Source organism: Pyrus communis, chromosome 10, assembly GCF_963583255.1.
Source record: "Pyrus communis chromosome 10, drPyrComm1.1, whole genome shotgun sequence".
NCBI lineage: Eukaryota > Viridiplantae > Streptophyta > Magnoliopsida > Rosales > Rosaceae > Pyrus > Pyrus communis.
In genome coordinates this window covers 3,009,130-3,033,229 of record NC_084812.1, presented here as the reverse complement: position 1 = coordinate 3,033,229, position 24,100 = coordinate 3,009,130, and the positions used below count along the sequence as shown (strand labels likewise).

General features: G+C 36.4%; 4 protein-coding genes across 11 annotated transcripts in view; all 4 read left to right on the top strand.

The window, feature by feature from the left end:
• LOC137747668 (disease resistance protein RPV1-like) overlaps positions 1-7,008 on the top strand; it is a 31,354-nt gene extending 24,346 nt beyond the window's left edge. For 2 of the 5 annotated variants that reach the window (XM_068487817.1, XM_068487816.1), the window contains 8 exons: positions 259-301; positions 745-831; positions 1,083-1,772; positions 2,453-3,545; positions 3,727-4,020; positions 4,142-4,987; positions 6,107-6,708; positions 6,803-7,008. In XM_068487817.1, the coding sequence (XP_068343918.1) occupies positions 1,171-1,772; positions 2,453-3,545; positions 3,727-4,020; positions 4,142-4,987; positions 6,107-6,643 (3,372 nt within the window). In that variant the 5' untranslated portion in view covers positions 259-301; positions 745-831; positions 1,083-1,170 and the 3' untranslated portion in view covers positions 6,644-6,708; positions 6,803-7,008. Of the gene's footprint in view, positions 1-258; positions 302-738; positions 832-1,082; positions 1,773-2,452; positions 3,546-3,726; positions 4,021-4,141; positions 4,988-6,106; positions 6,709-6,802 lie in introns of all 5 variants that reach the window. The other 3 variants (XM_068487819.1, XM_068487818.1, XM_068487820.1) reach the window with 3 other exon arrangements.
• A 2,276-nt stretch (positions 7,009-9,284) lies between these two features.
• LOC137747666 (disease resistance protein RPV1-like) lies at positions 9,285-16,560 on the top strand. 4 transcript variants are annotated; one of them, XM_068487812.1, is made up of 11 exons: positions 9,285-9,629; positions 9,808-9,848; positions 9,963-10,026; positions 10,710-11,266; positions 11,594-12,689; positions 12,881-13,216; positions 13,336-14,328; positions 14,443-15,370; positions 15,598-15,650; positions 16,237-16,371; positions 16,486-16,560. In XM_068487812.1, exons 4-8 carry the CDS (start codon positions 10,734-10,736, stop codon positions 15,019-15,021), a joined length of 3,537 nt encoding a protein of 1,178 aa, XP_068343913.1. In that variant the 5' UTR covers positions 9,285-9,629; positions 9,808-9,848; positions 9,963-10,026; positions 10,710-10,733; the 3' UTR covers positions 15,022-15,370; positions 15,598-15,650; positions 16,237-16,371; positions 16,486-16,560. The 4 variants fall into 4 exon arrangements, with proteins under 4 accessions (XP_068343913.1, XP_068343914.1, XP_068343915.1 ...); XM_068487813.1 differs by lacking the exon at positions 9,285-9,629 and having other exon boundaries at positions 9,641-9,848; positions 14,443-15,183; positions 15,306-15,370; XM_068487814.1 differs by lacking the exons at positions 9,285-9,629; positions 15,598-15,650 and having other exon boundaries at positions 9,641-9,848.
• LOC137746943 (3-hydroxyisobutyryl-CoA hydrolase-like protein 3, mitochondrial) lies at positions 15,090-17,365 on the top strand. The gene is made up of 5 exons (XM_068486949.1): positions 15,090-15,268; positions 15,418-15,469; positions 16,237-16,371; positions 16,464-16,560; positions 17,295-17,365. The coding sequence occupies exons 1-5, from the start codon at positions 15,090-15,092 to the stop codon at positions 17,363-17,365; spliced, it is 534 nt and encodes a 177-aa protein (XP_068343050.1).
• A 1,581-nt stretch (positions 17,366-18,946) lies between these two features.
• On the top strand, positions 18,947-23,602 carry LOC137747664 (uncharacterized). The gene is made up of 15 exons (XM_068487809.1): positions 18,947-19,238; positions 19,550-19,627; positions 20,100-20,149; positions 20,270-20,323; positions 20,598-20,650; positions 20,745-20,817; positions 21,111-21,172; positions 21,247-21,315; positions 21,789-21,894; positions 22,218-22,288; positions 22,372-22,472; positions 22,648-22,743; positions 22,890-22,957; positions 23,031-23,076; positions 23,200-23,602. The coding sequence occupies exons 1-15, from the start codon at positions 19,170-19,172 to the stop codon at positions 23,278-23,280; spliced, it is 1,077 nt and encodes a 358-aa protein (XP_068343910.1). The 5' UTR covers positions 18,947-19,169; the 3' UTR covers positions 23,281-23,602.
• Positions 23,603-24,100: the final 498 nt, after the last annotated feature.

The following is a 24,100-nucleotide window of genomic DNA, read 5'->3' as shown; positions in this document are numbered from 1 at the left end:
AATTGAATATATCAATTTTAAATCTTTCAACTATGTTATTCAACAGATGCCATAAACTACCATATTTTTATGAACTCTGTAGAAAAGGAATTTATATGCAACATGATCAGAACGAACTGCTTATAAAATATCTTTTCAAATACATAAGGAGAAAAGTGATGGTTCTCAACGCGTCTTTATTGTTGCCCAAATTTTTGCTAATTTTGAAAGTGAGGAATTGCTAATGGGATTACCCTTTTTTTTGTGTGGAATTTTCAGAGTTTTGGGTTGGAGGAAGAACTTAGTTGCTTGACATTTTGAGGTATATTCTTTGCTTTACTTTTGTTTTAGTTTCTTCAATTAGATACAGTTAATTCACACCAATGCTTTTGTTTCTGTTGGGTTTTTAAGTTTTAATTTTATCCAGAATCATTTGGTGGGTGTTTGGAACTTTGGAATCAGATTTTCTATTGGTTTTGTGAAGTCCTAACTTTTAATTTCATTTGGTCTGACATTGAGTTTAAAACTTTATCTGGAATCATTTGGTGGGTGTTTGTAACTTTTGCATTAGGTTTTTAATTGGATTTGTGAAGTCCTAACTTTTATTTTCATTTGGATTTGACCTTTTAGCTGTCATTGAAAATAATCATAAAAGTAAAGTTGTGCATTCCTTAATTCAGTATTTGGCAAGCCATCATGCATGATAACCAAGTAACTGGTTTTTAGTAAACGTTGATTTGGAAAATTCTTTGTTTAAAGTTCTAGGTTTTGATGAATTCTTCATTTAGATTTGGTGACCAACAATCGACCCACCACCAATTTTAGATCAAGATTCGAGCATGCCTTAAAAGTGTAAGTCATTTTTCCATTCTATTTTGTTGATTTTGTCATCTGGGTTCTTAGAAAGCTCGCATCTCGTCTGACTAGGGTGTTACCTTTTTATCTGTACTGTTTGGAAAATTTCAGAAAGCTTGCATTCAAGTTTGTCTCTGCACCTTCTGGCCTACATTATGTTGTTTCTCAAGTTCATATGCCAACATTATTATGTTATAAACTTTGTTCTTGTTGATTGAAGGAGCTTGACTTGGGTTTAGGTATTTCAGGATCATCCGTTCGACAGCACAAACACAACTACTGCCATTTTTCAGTCGTGATCTGAACCACTGCTGTGCCATAACGGTGGATACCGCCATGACAACCCATGAAGCCTCCTCTTCATCCTCCTCCAAGTCAAAACTTTGGAATTACGACGTGTTCTTCAGCTTCAGCGGTGAAGACACACGCAATGGCTTCACGGACCACCTCCACACGGCATTAACAGACAAGGGATACCAGGCTTATATTGATGAGGATGATCTAAAAAGAGGGGAAGAAATACAAAAAGAACTGGAACAGGCAATCGAAAAATCAAAGATCTCTATCATTGTCTTCTCAGAGAGGTATGCGGATTCGAGTTGGTGTCTTAACGAGCTGGTGAAGATCATGGAGTGCAGAGACAAACTGGGGCGTCATGTTTTGCCAATATTCTATCACATTGATCCTTCACATGTCAGGAAGCAGAATGGAGTTTTAGCCCAAGCATTTAAGAAGCACAAAAAGAACATCCGTAAAGAAAAAGATGACAAGAAACGTGAAGAAAAACGAGAAAGGGTAAAGCAGTGGAGAAAGGCTCTTAGAGAAGCTGCAGAGTTAGCCGAAGAATTTCAGGAGCACGAAGAGGTAAAGCAGTGGGGAGAGGTTCTTACAAAAGCTGCAAATTTGTCTGGCTACCATCTTCAAATCACTGATAATAGGTAATCATTCACGTGCTTTTCAATATTTAAGTTGTATTACTCTAATTAACATGCTTAATTAATACGCCTTAATCTCTCATATAAAATCTAGAGGAAAATTGTAGCTTTGGTTCCTAAACTTAAAATTCATTACATTTTGTGCTTGAACTTGATAAAATATGGAGCGTTAGTCCTTTGTAACCAATTCTTTTAAATTTTAGTTAGAAGTGTTTACAACTTTACATGTTAGTTTCACCTATATATATATATATATATATATATATAATTCTAGGCCAACCTTATCCCACCATCACTCGCAGGCTCGCAGCCCACTCCTTCACCTTCAATCTTTGATTCACACCCCGTCAACCTCCCACTTCCAACCCCCAATCCCTAATCCCCACTCCCCAGCCGACCCCAACCTGTAGCCCACGGACCACAGCCTTCACCCGAACCCTGAACCCGCATCCCACAAATTTCTTGAATCTTAATTGGAGTTTAATTGATACACCAAACTTTAATATATCCATGAATGAATTTGTTTCTTTTATTGAAGTTGGTCACAAAATTACATACTAGCTAGTAGCTAGTTTGTGTACATATACACACACACGAAGGAAAGAAGGCAAGAAAATTATTTCTATTAGTACTAATAGCTCCTACTGAGCCTACTTACTAAGCTTACCAATTCAATTTTTCAGGCGCGAAGCAAAGCTTATTAGAGAAATTGTTGACAAGATTATACCGGAATGGCTTCCGAGCGTAGAAAAATTACATGTGGCCAAGTTCCCAGTTGGAATATATACTCGCATTCAAGATATCATCACTTATCTTTCAAATGGTGGATCAGATGTTGTTCGCATGGTTGGAATTTGGGGGATGGGTGGATTGGGTAAAACAACAGCTGCCAAAGCCATTTATAACCACATTCATCATAAGTTCCAATTCAAAAGCTTCCTTAACGTTAGTGAATATGATCTGGTTGATTTGCAAGGAAAACTCGTTTCTGACATCTTGAAACAGACCGAGTCTAAGATAACCAGTGTTGATGGAGGTATCAGTCTGATAAAAAATCATCTCCAACGTAGAAGTGTACTTGTCATTATTGACAATGTAGACAAAGTGGAACAACTAAATGCAATGGCTGGAAATCGTGATTGGTTTGGCCCAGGAAGTAGAATTATCATAACGACACGAGATGAACATTTACTAAAGCAAGTGAACATGAAAGTGGACAAGACATATCCCCTTAAGGAAATGAATGAAGAAGAAGCTCTGAAGCTCTTTAGTTGGCATGCCTTTGGAAATAGTTGGCCTAATGAAGGATATCTTGAACTCTCAAAAGAGGTGGTTTCTTACTGTGGTGGTTTGCCACTAGCCCTTGAAGTTTTAGGTTCTTCTATGATTGAAAGAACCCCAACAGAGTGGAAAAGTCAGTTGGAGAAATTGAAAAAATTTCCTGATGAAGGAATAATGAAAGCTCTAAGATCAAGCTTTGAAATGCTAGATCCTACACAAAAGGATATATTCCTTGACATATCTTGTTTCTTTATTGGATGGGATAAGGACGATGTCGCAAAAATTTTAGATGGATGTAACTTTTTTGCAACAATAGGAATCAGTGTCCTCCGTGAACGATGCCTTATAACTATTGAACACAACGAGTTGAAAATGCATGATTTGCTTCGAGAAATGGCCAAAGTAATAATTTCTGGAAATTCTCGTCGTCCCCTTGGAGAATGGAGTAGATTGTGGAACCATCAAGAGGTCACTGATGTATTGAGAGATAAATCTGTAAGTACATTCTCAATAAAATTTTGTATTAATGCATCGTACAAGAAAAGCATATATGTAACCCACATATGCCTATTATACATTAGAAGCATTCATAAATATATGTATTTGCATAAAGAAGCTCAATTAGGAATAGATGCACATAATCCTTTTCTTACCCAGTATAATGTGTTGTTAACAGGGAACTGAAGAAGTTGAAGGACTTGTTGTAGATTTCCGTGATTTGTTTGCATTCGATAACTGGGCTAGTTTCAGTACAGAAACATTTGCCAATATGAAGAAACTGAGACTGCTCCAGCTCTACAACGTGCAGCTCAATGGAGAATACAAACATCTTTCCAAAGAGTTAATATGGTTGTGCTGGGATGGATGCCCTTTAGAGTCCATACCAGATGATTTCTTTGATCAACGACGAGAACTAGTTATTTTAAAGATAACGTGTGGCAAACTGGTACAAGTTTGGGAGGGCTCCAAGGTACAATCGATTACACATGATGATGTTATGTTTCTATTTGATTTTGGATTTCCTTCTCTCTTTTTTACAAGATATTCCTTTTGGATATTAATTTTAATTTTCCTTTGATTTTGTGTAACAGTCGCTTGGAAACTTGAAAATCCTTGATCTCAGTTATTGCTATTACTTAAAAAAATCACCAGACTTTTCAAATCTCCCAAATCTTGAAGAGTTGATATTGGAATGGTGTGAGAATTTGTCCGAGATTCAGCCCTCCATTGGTCATCTTAAAAAACTTTCTTTGGTGAACCTCTCAGGCTGCGAGAATCTTATTTCTCTTCCTGGGGATTTCTATAAGTCCAAATCCGTTCAGACTCTTCTTCTTAATGCATGTTATCAATTCAGTGAACTGCCCGAGGATTTAGGGAAAATGATATCATTGAGAGTGCTTAAGGCATCTTACACAGCCATAAGACAAGTACCGCGTTCCACGGTAAGATTGAAGAATCTCACTGATTTATCTCTAGCACACATCAAGTTTCCGCAATTTCCCGATTCGTTACACGGCTTAGAGTCTTTAAGAAATTTAGATCTCTCATCGTGCAGATTAAGCGATGATGCATTCCCAAAAGGTTTTGGGAGTCTAATTTCTTTACAACATTTGGATCTTTCATGTAATGATTTTCATACCCTACCCAGCCTCAGTGATCTTTCAAAGCTTGAAAGTTTGATTTTAAGGTTTTGCACCGAGCTTCACACAATCTATGATTTACCATCAAATTTAAAATATTTTGATGCGCCTGATTGCTATAGTTTGGTAACAATGCCCAATTTTTCGAAAATGTCGAATATGAGAGAACTGAATGTACGTGATTCACGCGCACTCACTGAGGTGCCAGACTTGGATAAGTCATTAGACTCCATGACATGGATTGATATGCAATGTTGCACCAAACTCACAGCTGATTTTAGGAGGAACATCCTAAAGGTATCTCTCTCTCTCTCTCTCTCTCTCTCTCTCTTTAATTGCCTTCCTATGGCGCACTTGCACACACACAACGCGCACATGTACATGTGTTTGTGTATATATATATATCTCTACTAATTAAAATAGGGGCTTTTAGATCCAGGTCCAAAAATGTAGAGTGTTTTTAGGTGTGAGTCCAGTTATCTAATTATATGTTTTTATTTCTTTTATACTCATTTTATATTTTCTAAAAATATTAAAAATCAATTAAAATCTTCTAATATTATGCATTTTCCAACTCCAAAAGAATATATTTAATATCTTATAACAAAAAAACTAATATACTAACATAAATTTATCTACAAAACATTCTACCCTAACTCAAGTAACAAATATATGAATGTATATAATACCTATACGTGAGATATGAAACCTAATTAAAATGTAGAAAAAACATAACATACCTACAAGTAAGACACATTAATCTGTGACAGGTTGATTATAAAAAAAGAATCTGTCATATAGGTAGATAAATATAATTAACCTGTGATATAGGTTGATTATAAAAATTAAAAATAAAATCTATAAATGAGGTTTAAAGTAGGAGGAAGAACGAGAAATAACAAAAAGATAAATAAAAAGAAATAAGCAAAGAGATAATTGGGAAGAAATTTGATTTTTATAATAAATCTTATCATTGAACAGATAACTATTGATAATTAAATAATTAAATATAACAAATTGGACTTATTTTAATAAACTGGACTATTTCTACTATTGGCTCAAAAAATTGGACTTATATCAAGTTTCCCCATTAATAATAAAACACTCATTATCAACTAAAACCTTATGAAATTACCAGTTTAACCCTCTAATTAAAACAGAACATGAATAAAAAATATGAGGCAAAAATGTAATTTTACACAACCAAATTTTACTTTCAAAGCCTCATCTATATGTAATCCTAACATATCTCTAATTGTAAAAATAAAATAAAATAATAAAATAAATTTCCCACTCCCACATTCTCTATCACTCCCTTCCTCTCTCTTTCTATTTCAAAAACAAAAATAAATTTTTTTTTCACACTTTGTGTGTGCCTATATGCTAGTATATATGACACTTGCATTGTATATATAGGAATGGACTTCTTGCGGATATGGTGGCATTTTTCTCCATGGGAATTATGTTCCTGATTGGTTCGAGTTTGTCGAAGATGGTAATACAGTCAGTTTTAAAATTCCACCGAGTAATGGTCGTAATTTTGAAGGACTGACTCTGTTCTGCTTTCACCAATCAATGCCTTATATCAGATGTAAAAATGGTCATCCTCGTACCAGTATTGATGTAAATAATACCAAGTGTACTATGTTGCAGACCTGCATACTCGAGGAAGATTGGGTTATAAAAATGGGTGATATTATATTTAGAGACTATTTTCTTTGGCAGGGACAAATATCGAACAATAAGCTCAATTTGCAAAGCGGGGATAAAGTTGATATAACTTTTGAAATGCCAGATAGAAATTATCATGGCGCGACAATTAAGAGAACAGGGGTTAATCTAGTATGGGACAAACCTATTGAGGAAAATGTGCACGATTTTGATCCTGATGGTGTGTTTTTGATCCAGAGGCACAATCAAGGTGGTGATGCATCGTCATCATTATATGTTTGAGTCAAATCACAATCAGTTCGTCAAACGCCTCTTTCATTTTTCGATTTCTCAGTTCGATAATGAAGGCAAGTCTGTAATTCGTATTCTTTCACAATTTCATGATCGTTCAAATGTTTTGAATTTGGCTAACAATTATCTTAAATTGGGCTTCACTTTCAGATTTAGCTGGCCTAATCACTGCCCGCCACCGCACTATCACAACTTTCCCTCCGTGGCCACGGCGGCAGTTCTTTTTCCCGGTAATTTAACCGAAACATCAAGGGTAGTCCGGTCATGGCTTCCGCCGACGCGTTCGTCCAGGGCAGCGTCACCCAATGGCGTCGCTGTCATCACCTTTGGTCGCCCCCGAGCTGTCAACGCCATGAACCTAGGTATGTAGATAAACACACGCACACATGTATATATGTATATATCTGTATGTATACATGTATATATCTGTAAATGCTTTTGATTTGGAGCTGATTTGAATTTTTGAGCTTGAACTTTATTGCATCGTATTGATTACAATTCTATGTTATTGCTTTTGTTATAAGACGAAATGTTAGATTGAAATTTCGAGGAAGTTAGCTTTTTAAAAAGAATTCTGTGTTTCTGTTTAAGTGGGAATTGTTGGAAAATGCGGATACGGATGTGAAATACAAGAGCTATCTGGGATTCTGGATGAATGGGAATCTGACCCAAATGTGAAGTGTGTTCTTGTTGATAGCCGCTAGGCTCGTGTCTTTCACCTCAAATAACTTCAGCATTTGGTGCAAATAAGTCGGTTCTTGAGACAATTGATGAACTTAAAAAGCAGCAGCAGAGTTCAGATGCTACTGGTAAGTTTGTCAATGCCATTTGTTTATTGATAATGAAATGAAATCTGTCATACTCTTCTACTGAGAGGCTTGTACGTCGCTGTCCAGTATGATCTATCAAATTGTTTCTATTGCGGTGGTGGAGTGGGCTAATGAAGCTCTTCAAGGTCTTGGAGAGGGTGCTCCTTTTTCACTTTATTTGATTCAAAATTATTTCTCCAAAGTTGCATCTGCGCTTGGGAAAAATGACAATCAATTATCCACAGTGCGTCTGGACTTTCTACCTTTTCGTTTCTTTTAACACATGGTTGCATCGTTTTGATAGGTTTTGCGTTGTAGTATTTCAAATTTTCAGAAAGTAACATGTGCTTTACTTGAACAATACCAGTTAACTGGTGTGATGAAACTGAATATCGCTTTGCTATAAGATCGTCTTTGCGGAATGATTTTGCTGAAGGTGTACGGCAGTTTTGGTGGACAAGGATCAGGTTCGTTAATTATGCTCAAGATTACTTACGATAAAATGACAGAACAATTACAGCCTCTACTAGACCTACAGTTAATAATCATCTTACTTTCTGTATATCAGAACGGATCTTTATCTTTGGCTTCGGTTTCTTGTCAATACAGAATCCGAAGCGGAACCCGTCAAAGTTAAGAGGAGGTGAATCAGAGTTGAGTGGAAGCTCTCTTCGAGCCATTGAGCCCGAACGTCGAGGAGTTGGGTGTGTGACTGAGTGGCATGTGAAAACCAAGTTAAATGAAACTACATGAGAAGAAAGCACTTTCACTTGGACGCTTTTGTACTGCGTTCTACAAGGCCGGTTATGAACTTTGTGATTGTGGTTATTTGAGTGGACTTGTTAGAAGAATGTGAATTATGCTTTCGATTTCTCAATATCCATAGGCTGATGCACTACTCTCTGATTATCCAATTAAACCCAAACTTTAAACCATTCATAATTATACAGAATAGTATTAGCCAAAATGGCGATAAGACCTCCTTTAGTCCCAGTAATTTTGGTAAACAAGAAGGTGCTCATAGAAGCTTTGTAAAAGCCTTTGCCTTTAAATTCAAGGTCTTGTGTTCGAATCTCCTATCGAATGGTGACACAAATCTCTTGTAAAGGGGAAAAGGAAAACACTTTGGTAGGAAAGTGCTCACCTCTGGCTCTATGCTTGACAACGTGACAACTTCTTACTGGACAACCCTTCAAGTCTGACCACGTCACACGTAATATGGTTACAATTTGTAATTAGATGGATCAGTTTTAACAAACGTGACAACAACTTATTAGAGGTAGCCTTACAAGGCCGACTACATGACACTCTTACTGGACATTCATTCGTTAATTCAAGATCTTAATTCAAGACCTCAAATTTCTGGTTTAGCATGTTCACTCTAGCCAATATATAGACCGACAAAAAGTCGTAAGTCAGGATGGGGCCTAAGTAAGTAATTTCATTAGTGTAGTTTTATGAAATTCTGTTACTGTCCTAAATTTTTTTGTTGTGATAGAAGACAAAGATATTTTTTCACCCTTTTTTAGTTGACAGAGAGAATTTCGTTAATGTAGTTTTATAATTTTCTTTCTCATTTTCTAAAATTTATATTTTCCATTCTTCTTCATTCAAACTCATGCAGTTTCCCCGACAGAGAGAACTTAAACAATGCTGCTTATAGAAATAATAAGACAAAAAATAATGAGAATATAAAATATTAACGTAATTTAACCGTGATTAGAGAAATAAGAGAGGATGAGAATGCTTTAGATCTGCAAATAATAGTTCACTACCCACGCGTCGATCATCGCTTAAAACGATTCCTCCTCTTCTCGATTCTCTTCATTCCGCTTTCTCTCATAAAAAAGTTCAGAACGCTACTTCTCGAATTCTGTCTCCCTCAGCCAGCTCCCCATTCACAGTTCATTTTCGTACTTGGCACGGTGGAATGCCACCCACACGTCGATAATCGTGACTTCTTCTCCGCTTTTCCTTTCCTATTTGTTTTTCTCTCTCGCAATTCTCAGCTTCTGTCGTCTCCAACCTCGCTTTCTTTGGCTCCCAATCGGCTTCTCTTGCTCTCCAACCTCTCACGTATTACAAACAAGGTGCTTTCTTGCTGGAAAAACCACTGAACCAGTAGATCTTTCCTCGGTTCTTTAATTCGATTCGAATACCGTTTCCTGGTGAGTTTTACAGCTTTCTCAGTGTGGGTGTTTCAATTTCGTTTTTGTGATTTTGGATTTGCAAATTTGTTTTCTGTTCAAATTTCCTTTTGTGATTGTGGGGGGTTTTGTTTATCGATTCTCTCACTCATCTCTCAGCTCTCTCTCTCTCTCTCTCTCTTTCTCTCTCGCTTTTGAGGTACATGCCGTTGGATTCCGTTTGCTGCTGCTGATCTGCAGGTAAAGCTTCAATTTCCATATAAAGTTTCCATTTTTCATGATTTCTGGAATTTGGGTTTTAAACAATGAAAATAGTGCTAGATTCTTATCATTATGTTCTACTAAATTTTTCAGGCTGAAGAAGATGACGAGAATATTAGTGGTGAATTGTATTCCAGTTTAATTGGGGGAAGAACAGGTAAACTTATTCTACGTTTTCTTTTGTTTTTAGATGAGCATTTATTGGTATTTTCCACAAATTTTTGGATTGTTTGTGTTTGACTTTGATGATTGTGGCCTTTCAAATAAAGGTATATCCCAAACCTAATAATTTTGTTTGGTTTTTTTCTTCCTTTTTCGCTTCTCTTCTTTTGATTTCCCGTTTATATATTCTATGTTTTGTTATGGCAGTTTTGAACCTTTTCTTTTCTGAATTTTGTATGCTTGATGGGTCGTCATTTAATCTGCTTAATTATCATCGTGATCAACTAAGATATCACTTTTTCATACACTATAGAGTGAGTTACTGGTTGAATTATGAATTGAGAAGTGGATAATGCCATAAAAATTTTGCTAGGAGTAGGAGGATGTTATCACATGACTGAAATCATCTATTTACATCGATAAACATTCAATTACGACATGATTGATATGGATATATAGATCCAATAGCTTTAGCTATGTGTTATAGTTTTACACATAAAAATTGAATGCATCATTTTTAAATCTTTCAACCATGTTATTCAATAAATGCCATAAACTACCATATATTTTTGAACTCTGTAGAAAAGGAATTTATATGCAATATGATCAGAATGATTACATAAACTGCTTATAAAATATCTTTTCAAATACATAAGGAGAACTACTGCCATTTTTCAGTCGTGATCTGAAGTGGATACCGCCATGACAACCCACGAAGCCTCCTCTTCATCCTCCTCCAAGTCAAAACTTTGGAATTACGACGTGTTCTTGAGCTTCAGTGGTGTAGACACTCGCAATGGCTTCACGGGCCACCTCCACGTGGCATTAACAGACAGGGGATACCAGGCTTATATCGATGAGCAAGATCTAGAAAGAGGGGAAGAAATAAAAGAGGAACTGTTCCGGGCAATCGAAGAGGCGAGAATCTCTATCATTGTCTTCTCAAAGAGTTATGCGGACTCGAGTTGGTGTCTTGACGAGCTGGTGAAGATCATGGAGTGCAGATACAAATTGGGGCGACGTGTTTTGCCAATATTCTATCATATTGATCCTACACATGTTAGGAAGCAAAACGGAGATTTAGCTCAAGCATTTCAGAAGCACGAAGAGGGCATCTGTGAAGAAAAAGATGACAAGGAACGTGAAGCTAAACAAGAAAGGATAAAGCAATGGAGAAAGGCTCTTACAGAAGATGCAAATTTGTCTGGCCAACATCTTCAAATCACTGACAATGGGTAATCATTCACCTGCTTTTCAAGATTTGAAACATTTTAGTGAATGACTTAATCTCTCATATAATTAACATGCTTAATTAACGTTTTACAGAAGCTAATTAAACATTAATTAACATGCTTAATTAATACACCTTAACCTCTCATATAAAACCTAAACCGTAATTGGAGTTTAATTAATGAATGAATTTCTTTCTTTTATCAAGTTGGTCAAAAAATCTACTAGCTAGTAGCTAGTTAGAATAGATATGAAGGAAAGAAAATTGTCTATGTACCGATAGCTCCTACTGTTCATTGAGTCCCGCTAATGCTTAGGAATTTAATTTTCAGGTGTGAAGCAAAGCTTATTAGAGAAATTGTTGGCAAGATCATTACGGAATGGCTTCCGAGCGCAAACGAATTAAATGTGGCCAAGCACCCGGTTGGAATCAATTCTCGCGTTCAAGATATTGTCAATCATCTTTCAGGTGGTGGATCAAATGACGTCGTCATGGTTGGAATTTGGGGGATGGGTGGATTGGGTAAAACAACAGCTGCCAAATCCATTTATAACCAAATTCATCATAAGTTCCAATTCAAAAGTTTCCTTGCCAACGTTAGTGAATATGATCTGGTTGAGTTGCAAGGAAAACTTGTTTCTGACATCTTGAAACAGACCGGGTCTAAGATAACCAGTGTTGATCGAGGTATCAGTCTGATAAAAAATCATCTCCAACGTAGAAGCGTACTTGTCATTATTGACAATGTAGACAAAGTGGAACAACTAAATGCAATAGCTGGAAATCGTGATTGGTTTGGCCCAGGAAGTAGAATTATCATAACGACACGAGATGAACGTTTACTAAAGAAAGTGAACATGAAAGTGGATAAGACATATCCGCTTGAGAAAATGAATGAAGAAGAAGCTCTGAAGCTCTTTAGTTGGCATGCCTTTGGAAATAGTTGGCCTGATGAAGGATATCTTGAACTCTCAAAAGAGGTTGTTTCTTACTGTGGTGGTTTGCCACTAGCCCTTGAAGTTTTAGGTTCTTCTATGATTGAAAGAACCCCAACAGAGTGGAAAAGTCAGTTGGAGAAATTGAAAAAAATTCCTAATGAAGGAATAATGAAACCGCTAAGAGTAAGCTTTGAAAGGCTAGATCCTACGCAAAAGGATATATTCCTTGACATATCTTGTTTCTTTATTGGACAGGATAAGGACTATGTCGCAAAAATATTAGATGGATGTAACTTTTTTGCGACAATAGGAATCAGTGACCTCCGTGAACGATGCTTTATAACTGTTGAAGACAAGAAGTTGAATATGCATGATTTGCTTAGAGAAATGGCCAAAGTAATCATTTCTGGATATTCCCGTCTTCCCCCTGGAGAATGGAGTAGGTTGTGGAACCATGAAGAGATCATTGATGTATTGAGAGATAAATCTGTAAGTACATTCCCAATAAAATTCTGAATTAAGGCATCGTACATGAAAAGCACATATAACTCACAGATGCGTATTATAAATTGAGTAACATTCTTCTCAATTAGCCAACAATAGTACTTGCATGTATTCATACATGTAAACGTATGCAAATAATCCGTTTCTTACACATGTATTTAACCCTTTGTTAACAGGGAACCGAAGAAGTTGAAGGACTTGCTCTAAATTTCCATTATTCCAGTGGTCAAAGCTCTAACATGCCTCGTTTAAGTACTTATTCTAGTCTTCAAAGCTCTAACATGTGTAGTTTTAGTACAGAAGCATTTGGCAATATGAAGAAACAGAGACTGCTCAAGCTCTACAACGTGCAGCTCAATGGGGAATACAAACATTTCCCCAAAGAGTTAGTATGGTTGTGTTGGGAAGGATGCCCTTTAAAGTCCATACCAGATGACTTCTTTGATCAACCAAGACTAGTTATTTTAGAGATAACGTTCAGCAAACTAGTACAAGTTTGGGAGGGCTCCAAGGTACAATCGATCACACATGGTGATGTTATGTTTCTGTTTGTTTTTGGATTTCCTTCTGTTTTTTTAAGAGATATTCCTTTTGGATATTAATTTTATTTTCCTTTGATTTTGTGCAACAGTCGCTTAAAAACTTGACCATCCTTAATCTCACACGTTGCCTTGACTTAAAAAAATCACCAGACTTTTCAAATCTCCCAAATCTTGAAGAGTTGATATTGAAATGGTGTGAGAGTTTGTCCGAGATTGACCCCTCCATTGGTCATCTTAAAAAACTTTCTTTGGTGAACCTCAAAGGCTGCGGCAATCTTATTTCTCTTCCTAGGGATTTCTACAAGTCCAAATCCGTTCAGACTCTTGTTCTTGATCAGTGTAGGCAATTCAGTGAACTGCCTGAGGATTTAGGGAAGATGATATCATTGAGAGTGCTTAAAGCATCTTACACAGCCATAAGACAAGTACCGCGTTCCACAGTAAGATTGAAGAATCTCACTCATTTATCTCTAGCGTGCCTGAGATCAAAGTTTCCTTTGCAATTTCCCAATTCGTTACATGGCTTAGACTCTTTAAGAAATTTACATCTCTCATCGTGCAGATTAAGTGATGATGCATTCCCAAAAGGTTTTGGGAGTCTAATTTATTTACAAGATTTGGATATTCGATGGAATGATTTTCATACCCTACCCAGCCTCAGTGGTCTTTCAAAACTTGAAAATTTGCAATTAGGTAACTGCCCTAACCTTCATACCCTCCCCGGCCTGAGTGGTCTTTCACAGCTTAGAACTCTGGATTTAAGGAGCTGCAATAACTTACACACCCTACCCAGCCTCAGTGGTCTTTCAAGGCTTGAAAGTCTCTGGTTAGATCATTGCTTCAGGCTTCATACAATCTATGATTTACCAACAAATTTGAAATTTCTGGATGCGTCTAATTGCCATGGTTTGGTAACAATGCCCAATTTTTCAAAAATGTCGAATATGAGAGAACTGAATGTAAGTAATTCACACGCACTCACTGAGGTTCCAGACTTGGATAAGTCATTAAACTCGATGACATGGATTGTAATGCATGAGTGCACCAATCTCACAGCTGATTTTAAGAGGAAGGTCCTAAAGGTATCTCTCTCTCTCTTTAATTGTCTTCCTATTGCGCACATGCACACACAACGCACATGTACATGTATGTATGGATGTATCTATATATATATGACACTTGCATTGTATATATAGGGATGGACTTCTTGCGGATATGCTGGCATTTTTCTCGATGGGAATTATGTTCCTGATTGGTTTGAGTTTGTCAACGATGGTGATAAAGTCAGTTTTGATATCCCCCCAAGTGATGGTCGTAATTTTGAAGGGTTGACTCTGTTATGCTTTTACCACTTAATCTGTCCCTGTACAGGCTTTAAATATGGTCATCCTCATGTCAGTATTGATATAAATAATACCAAGCATACTGAGTTGCTTCGACAAAAAGAAAAAAAGCGTACTAAGTTGCAGACCTGCATAGGCAAGGAAGATTGGGTTATAAAAATGCGCGATGGTTTACCTGAAAAATGTTTTCTTTGGCAAGGACAAATATCGAACGATAAGCTCAATTTGCAAAGCGGGGATAAAGTTGATATAACTGTTGGAATGCCAGAGACACGTGATGATGATTATTATGCGATAGTTGAGGGAACAGGGGTTAATCTAGTATGGGACAAACCTATGAAGGAAAATATGCACGATTTTGATCGTCAGGGAAGGTTTTTGATACAGAGGCACAATCAAGGTGGTGATGCATCGTCATCATCACATGTTTGAGTCAGATCGCAATCAGTTCGTCAAACGCCTCTTTCAGTTTTAAGTGGGAATTGTTGGAAAATGCAGATATGGATGTGAAATACAAGAGCTATCTGGATGAATGGGAATCTGACCCAAATGTGAAGTGTGTTCTTGTTGATAGCCGCTGTGCCATTTGTGGTGGTAATGCCCAGAATTCGTATTTGAATAGTTTCTTATCTTTCTTGGCAATTTTTTCGGTGGTTATATTTGTTTTTAGGTCTATTAGGTAAGGTTTTGAGAGTGACCAATCATGGTAAATGCAGGAAAGGACATTAAAGGGGTTGTTGCCGAAATTCAAAAGGACAAAAATACACCTCTTGTGCCGAAGGTTTCTACATTACGCTTTGCTTTGAACTAAAGTTGTTTCTTGTTTAGGTGCTTACTTGATAGATTGCTGGTCTTTGATGTTCGTGCTGTTTCATGTCATGTTATTTATTGTTTCACTTAATTGTTCCTCTTTATGTTGTTTTTTTGCCATATAGAGATAAATGGTGTCCGTTAAGTTGGCACGTTGATTTGTTGATAAGTAATAACCCAGATTTTGTTTACCTGCAGGCAGTGATGTGAAGCAGATCACGGCCAAAAACCAACCACCGAATATGATTGAGGTCTAATTGTGTCCTTTTAACTATATATGATAACAGACTTGTAACCTTACACAATTTTTCTAAAATCCAGATAATATAAGATGACTTCCTTCACTACCATGTAAGATGTAATTTTGGTAATTTTCATATGAATAGATTTACAACTAGCAATACGATTGACCCTAGCAAAATCATTGATGATTAAGCCTTAATACAAGCAAGCAAGCCCCTTTTAAAAAAAATTCATGCATTCAAATCTTAATGATGTATTTGTTGATAAGCCTAAAAGTTCAAAGTGAAAATCACTTATATGAGTTCTGCTACATCTTAATTCCTTTGTCTATTTCATAAATTGCAGCTAAGATTGTGCTTTCAGCATGTATTTATTAATGTTCAATACATACGATTATTATTATTTTCTTTTGTAATATCATGTTTGACATTCTCGGGCAACCTACAAAATCTGACCATTTGTTTAAGTCTTGATTTTGCTTGAACTTGGGTAATATGATTTGTATTGGTAGGATAGGATTCATATCTTTTCTAAGCTACCATTTCTTAAGATTGAGAGCCTACCGGTATGATATTTGTGTTGCACGTTTTTCAGGTATTCACTGCTGAGTATTCTCTAATATGCAAAATCTCTGAGTACAAGAAGCCCTATATAAGCTTCATGGATGGCATAACAATGGGCTTTGGTGTTGGCATATCAGGTCACGGTCGCTACCGGATCATTACAGAGGTATTATTGCCTTGTCAGACAGAGATTGTCAATGTTGTAAATTACATTGCCTTTTTGAATTTTGTGTCTAACTTTGTATGGATATATTTCAGAGGACTGTTCTTGCTATGCCAGAGAATGTAATTTGTTTGTTCCCAGATGCTGAGTTTTCATGTATAGCGGCAAAGAGTCCAGGAGGAGGATTTGTAGGTATGTCTTTTCTATACTCGGGCGCAATTTCTTTCCTATGACTGAAGCAAGCTGTTTTTCCAGCGTTGATAAAGAGAAACTGTTTAGATTATAAGAATATAAAGAGAATGGCCTGTACCATTTCTCTGTTTGCTTCATGCTTCAATTCTTAGTTCTGTATTTGTTTTAACACTGTCATGTCTTTCTTGGTGCTTATCTTTGACTTATGGGAAAAGGATTTCAACACCATCGTATGCACTGTATGTGGGTCTTGGGACCCATTTTGTCCCATCTCAAAACTTAGCTACTTGTGCCAAAGAATCAAGGTGAGACTTTTAGAGCTTAGCATTTACAAATACTATGCCTTCAGCATGAATTTTTGCCTTTCTTCATATAAAACCATCTGCAATATCCCCCCAAACAGTGAGAACTTTAACAATGCTGCTTACGAAACATTTAACAGATGGAGAGGTGGAGAGCTTCAAGTTGATTCAGTGATGCATGTTGCAAGCATCATACGGAGGACACAATGTTCAAGCCAAATTGCTCTTTTGTCATCATTGACTTCCTTTCCCGACACGGGCATTTCACTTTCACTACTGATATTCTTACAATAAGTGATCCGATACGAGAGAAACTCACACCTGGAGGATGCCTCTATGGTGGTATCTCAAATCATTCGCGCACGCCCGAGTGTTTTAAACTACTATGCGACTCCCTTCCACAAATCTTATCTTTGTTTCTTGTTAATGCAGGTACATTAGCCCCCGAGTCCTTCGGATACCTGGATCTACTACAAAGTTTGAGAAGTGGCGATTGTTCCTAATTGTACATTTTTCTTCTTTGGTACTGCCTGATTGTGGTTTTTTTCACTCCTGTTTCTTCCCTGGAATTACAGAAAGCTAATGTTACAAACTAGGCAAACTAAAGCAGCTATCTCCAAATGCAGCTGTTTCTTCTCCTCTGTATCGCTCGTTAATGAAAAATGACTAATCTAGCTTAAAATTTGCATCGAGTTTCTTCTTATCTTCTTCTCTTCTTCTCTGTATCTCTCAATTTTTCGTCCCCTTTTGTCAACCAACTTGGATATTTCTTCTTTTCTACATTTGTTTGTCCTTGATAAATACTGAAGATGGTTGTGAAAAGATAACTGCTGTATGTTCTCCCCGTAGAAAAACACATTATCGCAATCATTGTCAACCGCCCTCTGTATGCTTGGAACAATGCCGTGCCGTAAGGGTAAATGTGACTGTTTCGTCAAGAAAATGAACAAAAAGTGGAACTTGTCGTGTCAGGGTTGGCGAAAATTGCCTCTTCACTTGTTGCATAATTAAAGTCGTGCATAATCCTTCAACTTATTCACTCATTGTTGATTTTGGATAAAATCCTCATAGCAATACAGTAGTTGAGCATGCTATTCACATGTCGAGCTTGACAGCCACCCGTATTCTCATGACGTCTTATATGTGTTTTTCACTATCTAACTTAGTAACGTAACACATGCAGAAATATACATGAATTGATAATTAATAACAACCTTAATTATATTTTTTACTGTTTAACTTTGGATCGGATCTCACATTAGAGAATTAAAGCGTTTCATAATCTTCGTATGAACCATCCACCTAAATAATTAATAAAAACCTTAATTAGAATATCCTTATTTCCCATTTTGTTATTTTTTCCAATTGAATTCTTTCTTTTTTGCCGAGAACAACGTAAATATTATTGAATGAGGAAAGACCCAATACAAATTACATCCGGCCAATTCAAATTTTTTGAATTTGATACAAATTAGGGCTCCTTTTAAAGTCGTTTAAAAATGACTATGACTAAACACATTACTTAGTATTACGATTTAGGGTATTCCTTCTCACTTGTAAGTGTGATGTTTTAGATTCGATTCTCGTCAAAGGCGAATTTGAACCACATTATTAATGTGCTAGCCCATTGTAAGATTAAACCCACCCTCTCACCTTAAAGTAGATAATATTGTTTGTTCAAAAATAAAAAAACTAGACACACTTTTGTTAAATTGATTTTGGATTCCAAAAACACTTCAAGTGCTCAAGATGTATTTTTTGCAGAAAGTATCTCAATTGCTTTTTTAGGATCCACTTGGTTTTACTAAGGATTGATTTAAAAAACATTTTAGCCAAAAACGCTTTCAGTCATTTTAAGAACACTTTTAAACAAATCCTTAATAGTACACAAGTAATTTTAAATTTAACTAATACTTATACGTATTTAATATAAGGAAAACTAACGAAAAGTTCAAAAAAAATTTAGTTTTAATAAAAAATGATAAATAAAGGTGTGGTAAATAGTACCAAAGAAAGATAAAAATGTGGAATTCGTTAAAAGTGAACAGTAAACTCCTTTAATATATTCGTGATCGTGAATCTGTTATTCGGTTTGGAGGGAAATGGAATTGATGCTCAACCTCTGTTCTTTCTTTATTCCTTGAACAAAATTTGAAATTGACAATCACGCCTTTCGCTCTCAACCTCTCTCCCTCCCTCCTATATAAAAAGCCTCCTCCCTCACCAAAATTCCTCTTCGTTCCCACGGATTCTTCCCCACCGTCACAGTCCAACCGCCGTCTTTCCCGCCAAATTTCTTGACGAACCATGCCTCCGTCCTCCGACCCCGCCGTCCCCACCGTCACACCAGTCACCATATCCTACTCCGAGCTCCAAGTAACTCTCTCTCTCCCTCTAAGTTCCGTTTGTGGTAGCGAGAAAATTGAGCATGAGAGTTTGGTTTGATCGGCTTTAATTTTTTTTCTGTTTGGGTGCTCAGAAACTCAAGAGAATTCGTTGAAATTAGAGCAAAATTCTGTTTCAGTTGACTTTTTGGTTGTTATTCTTTTCATTTTCTCATCAACCAAACAGAATCTAATTGTTTTATTCATAGTTTTGTTTAATTGCTATGTTTTAACTCAGTCGATCATGTCGAGAATTAGATTTTTCTAATTATCGTTTTTTTTATTTTGGTTTGATTGATACAGGACAAGGACAAAGACTTGTCAGTGAAGATTGAAGAAGGATTTGGACCAAATGGGTTGGGAATCCTATCAATCACTCAAGTATGATTTCGTTATGCGATTACCGTTGTTAATTACTGATTATCTCTTCCATTACCAGTTTTAGTAAGTTAAAATGCTTAATTCTGAATCACATCAGTATCAGTATGGTGATATGTTGTTTTTTACTTAATTCTGCTATTATGCATATTTGTTTGACAATGGAATTTTTGGTTTCGGGTTGAAACTGTATGTGCAGAAAGAATTTGTTAACGGTTAAAATGATAAACCAAATGAACTTGCATATGTAATGTTGGGGTACTTTCTCTGTCATGTAGATTCTGGATTGTGCTGATTGGGCAACGATATTTTGCTACATTATTCCATTCACAACTCATAAATTATGCTGTCTCATGTTATTGTTTTGATGCTTCATACCTAATCGATTCTCGTGAGAGCTAGCGTCTTGTTGTAAACTGATAAGTATTTTCTTTCTAGCATCTTTGTAATTGTTTCATTGAGTTTCCAATTGCAGGTTCCGGGATATTCTTCCTTGCGTGGGAATCTTCTACGCTTGTCACCTAGGTATATCCCTTCTACATAGGATTTTCATGTTCATTTTAAGTTTTAACTGCAATTCATAATGAATTTAGGAAGATAGTTTGTTATAGCACTGCTCATGGGAGTTTTCTTTTCGTTTATTAGATTAGCCAATCTGCCCGAAGAGGTGAAGAAGGAACTTGAAGATCCTCATAGCAGGTAAGTCATTTTAGTCCCATTGTTATACTTTGATTTCTCTTAAGCCATTGGCATAATTTTCGTGTAAACACAAACATCAATCTATGTTTTCCTTACAATAGAGAAAAATTCCAAAAATTCCTGCCAGAAAGATAGTCTCATCTCAACTCTTGGATTTGTCACAGACTATGGTCTTGACATTATTAACTAATATTTACGAAGTTTTATTGCTTTTCTTGGGAATCTTTACAAAGTTTTATTGCTTATCTTCTTTTTACCTGCCATCCATGTTTAGGTACAATTTTGGATGGAGTCATGGAAAAGAGAAGCTGGAATCTGGAAAGCCTGGTATCACTTTATGTTCTTTGTTTTAAATTTTGTTTCCTTGGAAACTCTAAGAACTTAGGATTATTCATTTTCTGTCTGTGTTCTGGTTTTGCAGATACGTTAAAAGGCTCGTTTTATGCAAATCCAATATTGGATAGCCCTACAACAGATGAATCTCTGATTCAAAGGTAAAAGTCTATAGGGACATCAATCATAATCTGAGTACAAGTGGGATCTGTTTTGTCTGAGGTCACACAGTATATGGCTCAGACCAGTAATGTTTGGCCAAACTGTTGTTTGTGTTAGTTATGAATAACTATCATACATTTGATACAAGGTTTCTTAGAATTAACCAGGACAAATCGTCTTTATGCTGGGATATGTTTATTTTTATTTATCCTATGTGAGAACTTACAGATTTGCGTAAACAGAACATAATACTTTGTGTCTGCTCAGATTTTATTTGTGATCTGTATTGTAGGTATCCATCATACTGTGGTTCAAATATATGGCCCAATAGTGAATTGCCAGAACTAGAAGTCGGTATGTTTTCCTTCAATTTATGATTGTATTTTTTCATGATTATGTCATCACTGCATGTAACTTTTGATTTGTAGCCTTCAAAGCTCTTGGAAAGCTGATCCTTGGAGTTGGGCTTATGGTCGCATATCACTGTGACAGATACGGTATAGTCTTTGTTGTTAAGGTTTACACTAAGAGAGCATAGCTATCCTGTTTAGTGTTTTTCCGGTCACATTTTACACTTAAGTTGTCATGACAATTTCCTCATGATTTTGTTCTGTCCTGGCCAGAAAACAAGTGTCATATTAGTGTATTACGAGCACTCATAAGACCTAAGATATAAGTTGAGATGACACAACCTATTATCTTGAGAAAGGGTTAAATCAAGATTTCTGAATGTTTCACATGATTTCATCACAAGAACTTTAAATTTATTGTCTCTCATACAGAAAGGATAAAGAATGCTTCTCACCTTACAACTAAATGATATTGACATTTTCCACAGCCGTGGCCAAACAAAATGCCATACTCTTCTTCAACTGTTGCGCTTGCTTATTTAGCTTTGATGTTACTTTTCTTTATTGTATAGTTGTTGATCTGTGGTAACCCTTTCAAATTTTAATGGGTGCCTTAACAGTGTCAAAAGCAATCAAAATGCGCGAGGATGAAGGCCTTGAACAAATACTGTTTCGATCTCGCTGTCATAAAGGGCGTCTACTTTATTATTTTCCAACAAAAGAAAGGTGATTACATTATATATCGTCATTTTTTCCATAGATGATAATTGAGCAGTTAGTTGCAAGTTCAAATTCGTCTCTCAGGTTTGGTAGTATTTTGTGTCAATCATTTTGCTATGTTGTAATACAAGATAAAGGAAAGTTTCTCTTCTTTTATGAGCCCATGTTACCATAAAGGAAATGCACTAGGCGTAATCATCTATGGCCAGAGAACAAGACTAAAAATGATATTTGATGGTGAAAAGGGTTTAAAAGAATAAATTATACTGCCGTATGCAATCTTTTGGCTGCCAGAGGTATTATATTAACAAGTAAATTACGACCTGCAGTAATCCTACTGAAGATAATAGAGACATGTCTTCTTGGTGTGGATGGCATACAGACCATGGTTCACTGACAGGTGATCATGTTTAATTAGAATGTCTTGGTTATTAGTTGGGACTCTTTCGTTGTGCTTAATTTTTGCTTCAATTTGATGTATAGGTCTGACCTGTGCCATGTTTACGAGAGATGCTGCTGAAATACCTTGCCCTGACAGTGGTGCTGGCCTTTATATTAGGACACGAACCGATCAGATTGTCAAAGTACGTTTTCTTATTCTCGAAATTCTAGTTATGGAAGATAGAGTTGAGGGGATGCTTTTTGTATAAAGTTTCTAACATGCCTTTTTTGAGCAATCTACCTGTGATGACTGTGATTAATATGATTTGGAAAGATATGTATGTTCTTAAAACTAACTTGGTTCACTTCGCGTGTTAGGTTGTCTTTGGAGAAGATGCAATAGCATACCAAATTGGCGAAACCACTGAAGTTCTGTCAAGAGGCTATCTTTGTGCAACGCCTCATTGTGTCCGGGTACTTTTTCTACTACGATATCTGTGTTTGAAATTCTTTTCTTCCTCTGATGCTCATTCAAAACCCAAATCTCCCTTTGAAACCAAGTTTTTCCGTTGGATATGCCCAATAACAGTCACTGTTTCGATTCACTGGTTGTTTGTCAGGCACCCAAGGGAGCGGAGGCTTCTGGCCTTGATCGTTCAACATTTGCATTGTTCATGCAACCAGACTGGTGTGTACAATACTTGCCACACATTTGATATCATAAGCACGGTTGTTTGTAGCTAAGCACGGTTCATTTTCAGGGACGAAAAGCTTAATTTTCCGGAGGAGGTTCATATCCATAAAGAGGTAATGTACTTTGAACCCCAAATTAACCACATCAGACATGAAATTACAAACACAAATCAAAACGTTCGGCTTGCATTCTTCTGCTGTGTTTCTTTCGGTTTTAATTCGGGTCTTGTGTTTCAGTTGATTCCACCAAACGGTTCTCTTACCTTCGGAGAGTACACAGAGAAGCTCCTTGACAAATACTACGACCTGAAAACATAAACACCTGCGCATTTTTCGTCGAAGAATGATGATTGATAGGGATTGCATCACTATAGTTGGTAATGTAGTACCTAAACTAAACTGATGGAAGTGTCTCCAATTGCAAGATTAATATCTTGTTGGCAGATCACTTCTATCAAGTTCTTATTCAAAAGTACATGTTCAATTACCATAACACATAATCAGGAGAGGGTAAAGCGTTTGCACAGCCTGAGCCTCCTTTCTTCTGCCACTCGTTTGAGTACCAAACATAATATTGAAATCCAATCCGACGTTCTACTTGTCTAAATAAAAGTTTGCGACCTAAGAGGAATTTTTAAAACAGTAATCTTACGTGCAATGACTACAAAAACATGAATTATCTTGTCAACTGTAAGTAAAAATTTCTCTAACAAAGAGTCATTTCAAACAACCAGTTAAATTCTTTGATATAACAAACACTTAAAATTCATCTCTAATAACGGACTAAAAGGTTAATTGGCTAAAGGGTTACCTCGCTAGCCAAAAATAGCCGGCGGGGTAGATCGGGCTATGTGGTTTGTGAAGTGCACGTGGGCAGGCATTATTGCATACTAAAATTTAAAAAAAAAAAAAAAAAAAATTGGTATCCAACTATCCTTATTAAATAACTAATATAAGGGCACATACAATGACACAACCCGATCGAGATCAGGGCGTGCTGGGCGTCACGTGGAAGTGACGAAGCCATGTGCACAGTGCGGAAGCTAATAAAATAATAGTGGAAATAGTAATACGAATAAATAAAAACTGATTTTACAATAAGTAATAATAAGTGCGACTCCTAGTCCAGAGCATAACC

Excerpts from the sequence above, each read along its gene's own strand:
- LOC137747664 (XM_068487809.1), top strand. The coding sequence starts at position 19,170 with ATGCCTCCGTCCTCCGACCCCGCCGTCCCCACCGTCACACCAGTCACC. Across the intron at positions 21,173-21,246 it reads ATTGCCAGAACTAGAAGTCG|CCTTCAAAGCTCTTGGAAAG; the intron begins GTATGTTTTCCT and ends TTTGATTTGTAG. Across the intron at positions 22,289-22,371 it reads AGACCATGGTTCACTGACAG|GTCTGACCTGTGCCATGTTT; the intron begins GTGATCATGTTT and ends TTTGATGTATAG.
- LOC137746943 (XM_068486949.1), top strand. The coding sequence starts at position 15,090 with ATGGATGTGAAATACAAGAGCTATCTGGATGAATGGGAATCTGACCCA. Across the intron at positions 15,470-16,236 it reads TTCGTGCTGTTTCATGTCAT|GTATTCACTGCTGAGTATTC; the intron begins GTTATTTATTGT and ends CACGTTTTTCAG. Across the intron at positions 16,561-17,294 it reads TCCAGGAGGAGGATTTGTAG|GTACATTAGCCCCCGAGTCC; the intron begins GTATGTCTTTTC and ends TTGTTAATGCAG.
- LOC137747666 (XM_068487812.1), top strand. The coding sequence starts at position 10,734 with ATGACAACCCACGAAGCCTCCTCTTCATCCTCCTCCAAGTCAAAACTT. Across the intron at positions 12,690-12,880 it reads ATGTATTGAGAGATAAATCT|GGAACCGAAGAAGTTGAAGG; the intron begins GTAAGTACATTC and ends CTTTGTTAACAG. Across the intron at positions 14,329-14,442 it reads TTAAGAGGAAGGTCCTAAAG|GGATGGACTTCTTGCGGATA; the intron begins GTATCTCTCTCT and ends TTGTATATATAG.